The sequence below is a fragment of the Papaver somniferum genome, chromosome 7, assembly GCF_003573695.1.
Source record: "Papaver somniferum cultivar HN1 chromosome 7, ASM357369v1, whole genome shotgun sequence".
Lineage (NCBI taxonomy): Eukaryota > Viridiplantae > Streptophyta > Magnoliopsida > Ranunculales > Papaveraceae > Papaver > Papaver somniferum.
Window position 1 is genome coordinate 134,237,031 of NC_039364.1, and position 6,955 is coordinate 134,243,985.

The following is a 6,955-nucleotide window of genomic DNA, read 5'->3' on the forward strand; positions in this document are numbered from 1 at the left end:
CGGAACATATAACACATCTCTAATGTATTTTTCTCCGTTGATGGTTTCCACACAAATGGTATCTCTTCCATTAGCTTGAACCATATTTCCATCCCCTATCTTCACTAGAGAATTTATGGACGTATCCATATCAACAAACAAGTTTTTTCACCGTACATATGATTTGTGCAACCACTATCCACAAACCAAACTTCACTTTGACAAGCATAAAACATTTTTTGTTTTTCTTCTTTTTCTTCGGCTCTACTGGCTTGTTCTTTATCTTCTTTGTATCTACAATCTTTCTCCAAATGTCCATCTTTCTTGTAATTGCGACATTGTGGTTTTCCTTAGTTCCAACAATTCTTCTCCAAGTGACCATTCTTCTTGCAAAAATTGCATCTTGGTACTTGAGACGAATCACTCTTTGTATAGTTGTTGGAATTAGCTCCTCCTTTATTCCATTTTCCTTTTCCTTTGAAGTTTGATGTTGATTCACCCTTGTACTCATTTTTCTTTGTTGCTGAATTTTTTGAATCCAAGTTGAATTTTGATTGAAATGCACTCTTAATTGACTTTTCGGAGTGTCTTAACAACCTTTGCTCATACACCTTCAAGGAAGCCCATAACTCTTGTGACTTTAATGTTGAGAAATCTTTAGTCTCTTCCAAAACCGTCACAATGGGTTCAAATTTTTCCGGAAAGCATATCAAAATCTTTTCACAAATTCTTATTTCTTCCATCTTCTCACCACACATCATCATTTTATTAACAACTTCAACAACTCTAGATGAAAATTCATTTAAATATTCATTCTCATTCATTCTAAGATTCTCAAAATCTCTTCTATATGAATGTAATTTTAATTCCCTTACCTTCTTATTGCCTCCATACTCTTGTTGTAGAAGATCCCAAGCGTCTTTAGCTTTATATGAATGGATTACTCTTGGGAGAATGGTGTCTCCAACTCCTTGTTGGATGTACATGGATGCTTTTGCATTCTTCCTCCTACTCTCCTTAAGTAAATCCTTTTGGTCTTGATATAAGTTTGATGTATCTTCAATTTCATCATACCCATCTTCAACAATCTCCCACACTTCTTGAGACATGAACAAGGTTTTCATTATAATTGCCCAAAAATCATAATTTTCTCCATGAAAAAGTTGTATTAAAGGTTGTTGAATGTATTGGTTTGAGTAACTACAACTTGCCATTGATTTAATTGAAGATTGATTGGAAAATTGGGTTTTTCCTTTTCTAGATCTAGATTTTAAAAACTTTGAATGTTGCTGATTTTTGAGATTTAATGGGTAGAAATTTATTTATTTTCACTCACCAAGATCAAGTCTAATAGATCTAAGCTCTGATACCAATTGTTAGATATTTGGTTGAATTTATGATGAGATTAGAAGGATTTTGATTGATAATGGAGTGGGAAACTAATAGTTTATACTCACTCTCTTTTTGTTTATGATTAAACTCTCTCCATAATGATTTATCTCTCTACATATGGTCAATATAAGACCATAAAGATAAGATGACATGTGGACATCTATTGTCCATACAATTCTACTACTACTACTTATATTCTTACACTCCTATTACATTTGAACATTACATTAATACTCAACATTCGTTATAGCCCAATTTATGCCAAGTCAGATAATTGCATTGGTTTACAAAAAATCAAGGTAAGGTAACACAGTATACCTGTGAGACATGGTATTCGAGACTAGTAGTCAATGAGGATGTGATGAAGCCCTTGGAGTGCTCAATTTTAACCACGATTCCATGAAAGATAATGAAAAGGAAACAAAATGAGAAGCACAGTAAATAGGGATGGCATTTTTAGCCAACAAACTTCAGATAAGAAGCATGTGTTAGAAGATCTTTGTTGAACTTACCTGAGTCTGGCCTGGTCCAACACCACTTAAGCTCGTTTCCACTTTCCTGCCAAGGTCATTTCTGGAAACACTAACAAGACTTTGCTTTGTAACTTCAACTTTATCAAATTCGACTGATGTGAATTCCATAATTCTTCCCTAATGAAAAATAATGAAACTAAGGGTAAGAACACAAATGCGGACTCATTCATTCTCAAGCAGCAGAGACCAGCATATATGCAACCAAAACACCATGAGAAATACATCACTCGAAGTCAAAATATACTTTATCTCTAAATTTTTTAGAATTTGCAGTAAACAACTACATATTGAAACGAGGAGATATCAACTCCTTTGACCCAACAGACATATGGAGGCAAGCACCACTTTCGCTGACTATATGGACCAACTTTACTGTGTCGACCTCTAGCACCAATATTGTCCACAAATTAGCCACCTAGATTCTGCTCTAATCGCCAAATCACATGCCATATAAGACCCGAAAACTAGAGCAGATGAAGATAAAGATCATAATTCTCGTATCCAAGCCAAGAATCTAATCTATAGATATCACCATTAATTAAAATCAAGTCCACTATTTCCAGTAATTTAAGACTATAAAAACTCAATGAATGAGATTCAAAATCTCCAGATTCAAGAAGATCTCAACTTCAATTATTATGTTGTACTTCAACTATAATTCTCATAAATGATAATTGAAACAAACCCAACTATCTAAAAACAAATTTGATTAAATTTATTCTCACAAATCATACATTAAAATCTCAATTGAACAACTCGAAAGAAGAAAAGAAAAGAAAATTATACCTGATTAATGATGGGACTATCACAATAATCTCTTTTGACCATATTACCAAGCATTGCAAACATAGTGAAGGTAAGAATACCACCCAAAATCTTCCTTGGATCTATAGCCATAGCCATTTTCTCTTCTCCTTCTGTTGAAAGATAGAAGTTGCATCATATAAGGATCAACACTCAGAAAAAAATATTTATTTACTTCACTCTCTTTTTCTTCTTTTAGCACTCTATTTCTATCTTGCAGAAGTCCACATAAAACACAAAAAAACCCTAAATCAAATTTCACAGATCACATCAGCACCTCAAATAAACCAAAATCAATTCAAAAACAAAAAACAATAAACCTAGATGATTAGCACAGACCTTGAGATTGTCTCATCATCAAACAAACTTTCTCAGTCTATTTATTAAGTTAAGAAGCTTCATAGTTCCATATTTAACAGATCGATACACTATACAGAATCAACAACAACAAAAATCAATCAATAAGCAAACAAAATCAAATCGAATGGAAAACTAAAACACTGAGATTAAGTGAACCCAAAACATAAAACTAGAACCAAAAGATGATCACAACTGGTTTATTACGATTATAAATAGCAGCTGCAGTAACAGATGACCTAAAATCTCAGATCGATGCATAAAAACAAAACCAAAATACACAAATAACAAACAGATTCAGAAATGAAACCCTAAAATCAATAAACTGAAATCAAAATCCAAATCCCTAAAATCGAGAATAGCATATTCACAGATAAAACCCTAAAATCGATAAACTAAAATGAAAAAAATAGATTCGCAGTTGGAACCCTAGAAATCAAAATCTCTAAAATCGCAAAATCTTTAATCCTATAAACTGAAACAAAACGATTATGCGAAGGAAAAATCTGGTAGAAACTTAAATCCTGGTTGGTTTCAGTGGTTTTAGATTGAAAGAGAGACAAAGTTCTTCAGAGTTCAGTTCTGTGGAGAGAAGATGAAAGAGAGAGGAGGTTCTGTGGCTGAGAAAAAATGAGAATAAAAAATCGACTAAGACATGGATATAGGATAGATATGGCTGAAGGGTGGAAACAAAAAGAAGAAGACTTGACCAAAGTTTTACTTGGGCATAAAACTAGTCCTAGTGTTCCCGACCATGAGCATTTCGCATACTTGAAAACTCGGCAGTTGCTATTCGCAACCGAAATTTTGCGGTTGCAAAATTAGCAACAGCGATATGCCGTTGCGAACAATTAGCAACTGAAAATTAGCAACGACGCTTCTGTTGTTGCTAATCTCTGTTGCTAATACCTTAAAATGGTGTAGCTTAATCCTGAGAGTATTCAATTCTGGAGAATGTCACGGGGTTTTTCTGCATTTGCGGTTTCCTCATTAACAAAATCTTGCTGTGTCTGAAAAATCGGGGTGATGCGCATCGTAGGTGCACAAATCAATTCACTTATATTCTACTTTACTAATGAATAATATAGTAGCAAATAAGATTTGTTCCCACGAAGAGCAGGGAGTTTTAGTTGTTAAAAATGTCACCGAGGGGGTTTTTGTAAAAGATTTTAAATACAAAGAAATAACAAAACAATTTAAGATGATTAAGTTGAAAACAATGATGATAATTATGATCAAGGAATCCTTCTTCGTTACTGAATATTCATTAAATTAATATATTCATCTATTAATTGTTCATCACAAATTTTTACCAACCGTGAAATAACAGCTAGCTCAGTACTATCCCATAAATTCCTTAAATCACTGAGTACGGAAGCTCTTCAATACCAGATTCTATTCTTTTAAACCACCTAGTAGTAGCTCACTCTAGATGTAATTTTTTCGAATGCTTTATCTTTTGTGAATTACAGGTTGATCATAGTAGTTAAACTCTTAGCTCAAGGTTTACTTTCTAAGGTTGTTTTTACTGGAAATCCCTCCATAGAATTCCTTTGTAAGGTTTTACGATTTCTACTTTTGTAAAGAATTAATAGACTATTACACTTATCTATTAAAAGGTTATAGGTTGTATAGCTTGAAGAACAACTCAATGATTATAAGTCGTGATGTGTTATTTGATGAAGGAGCTTCATGGAATTGGGAAGAAGGTAAAATTGAGAAGAGAACCATTATTGTTGATGAAGAGCAAGAAAATTCAGCAACAAATGAAGGTGAAGAAGATGAGGAAGAACTACCTCAAACACCACCAAATACAAGACAAGGAGCATCTCCAAGTACATCTCCAAGTACTAGTGCATCAACATCACCACCATCGGCACCAAAGAATATGCATAGGTTCAGTGAAGTGTATGAAAGATGTAACTATTGTACGGTTGAACCGGAAAATTCTGAAGAAGCATCAAAAGAACCGGTTTGCATAAAAGCTATGGAAGAAGAAGTTGTTGTCATAAATGATAACGACACATGTGAGAAAGTAGCAAGGCCAAGTGACAAAGAAGTTATTGGTGTGAAATGGATCTACAAGGTGAAGTACAATGCAGATGGATCGGTTCAAAGGCACAAAGCAAGGTTGGTGGCAAAGGGATATTCACAACAACCCGGCATCGACTACAATGAGACTTTTGCACCGGTTGCTCGCCTTGACACCATTAGAGCCGTGATTGCTATGGATTCCCAAAAATGTTGGTTACTTTATCAACTTGATGTCAAATCGGAAGTTTTGAATGGAGAACTCTATGAAGAAGTCTATATAGAACAACCACAAGGTTTTGTGGTGGAAGGAGAAGAAGATAAGGTATACAAGTTGAAGAAAGCTTTGTATGGCCTAAAGCAAGCACCAGGAGCTTGGTATAGTGATATAGATGGATACTTCAAAAGGAAAAAATTCAACAAAAGCAAGAGTGAGCCTACACTATATGTAAAGACAAAAGGTACGTCTATTCTCATCGTTGCCTTGTATGTTGATGATCTTATCTTTACGGGTAATGATGCTCATATGATTGAGCAATTCAAGAGAGAAATGATGATGGAATATGAGATGAGTGACATGGGTTTGCTCAAGTACTTCCTTGGTATTGAAGTTCACCAAAGTGAAGATGGAGTGTTCATTTCTCAAAGCAAGTATGCCGAAAAGGTGTTGAAGAAATTTGGTATGCTTGGTTATAACTCCACATCTACACCACTTGTAGTGAATGAGAAACTCAAGAAAGATGATGGAGGAAGAAAAGTTGATGAGACTTATTATAGAGGTCTTATTGGAAACTTGTTGTATCTTACACATACACCCGACATCATGTTTGCTTCAAGTATGCTTTCTAGGTTCATGAATTCACCTAGTCATCTACATCTTGGCGTGGCAAAGAGGTTGTTGAGGTACATATAAGGAACAATGAATTTCGGAATCATGTATTCTAGAAATTTGGATGTCAAATTAGTTGGCTATTGTGATAGCGACTTGGGAGGGTGTATTGATGACATGAAGAGTACATCGGGGTATGCTTTTTTCTTTTGGTTCGGGTATATTTACATGGGCATCGAAGAAGCATGAAACCGTAGCTCTATCCACGGCGGAAGGGAAGTACATTTCGGCATCAATAGCTACATCTCATGTTGTATGGATAAGAAGAATCATGGAAGATGAAAAAGCGGGGGTCTAACAACCTCACCCAATATTTGGATTAGCAATCTGTATGGACTAAATCCAATATACTTTCTAGAGAATCAACTAGACAGTCAGACTCAATCTAGATAAAAAGTATATCAAGGAGTTAAAGAGTTAATATCTCGATCTCTCGATTTGATCTATACTCAAGCAAATAAAAATCTGCGAGTCTTTATCAAATACTAGAGAGATAAATTTGGATGGTACCAAAGACCAATATCCAAGTGTCAATCAATTTAAATCAACAACCAAAGGTTGGATATTCTAATTGATTGATATTAACGCACAATCTGTGATATTTCAATTATATAACAAAATATAATGCGGAATAGAAATAATACATACACCGGAAATTTTGTTAACGAGGAAACCACAAGTGCAGAAAAACCCCGGGATCTAGTCCAGATTGAACACCATACTGTATTAAGCCGCTACAGACACTAGCCTACTACAAACTAACTTAGGTCTGGACTGTAGTTGAACCCTAATCAATATCACACTGATTCAAGGTACAGTTGCGCTCCTTACGTCTCTGATCCCAGCAGGATACTACGCACTTGATTCCCTTAGCTGATCTCACCCACAACCAAGAGTTGCTACGACCCAAAGTCGAAGACTTTAATAAACAAATATGTATCACACAGAAAAGTCTATGATGATAGATAAA

General features: G+C 34.8%; 1 protein-coding gene across 1 annotated transcript; it reads right to left on the minus strand.

Annotated features, from left to right (window-relative positions):
- Nucleotides 1-329: 329 nt before the first annotated feature.
- LOC113295261 lies at nucleotides 330-1,103 on the minus strand. The gene has a single exon (XM_026543611.1). It carries the CDS (start codon nucleotides 1,101-1,103, stop codon nucleotides 330-332), a length of 774 nt encoding a protein of 257 aa, XP_026399396.1.
- Between the last annotated feature and the right edge of the window lie 5,852 nt (nucleotides 1,104-6,955).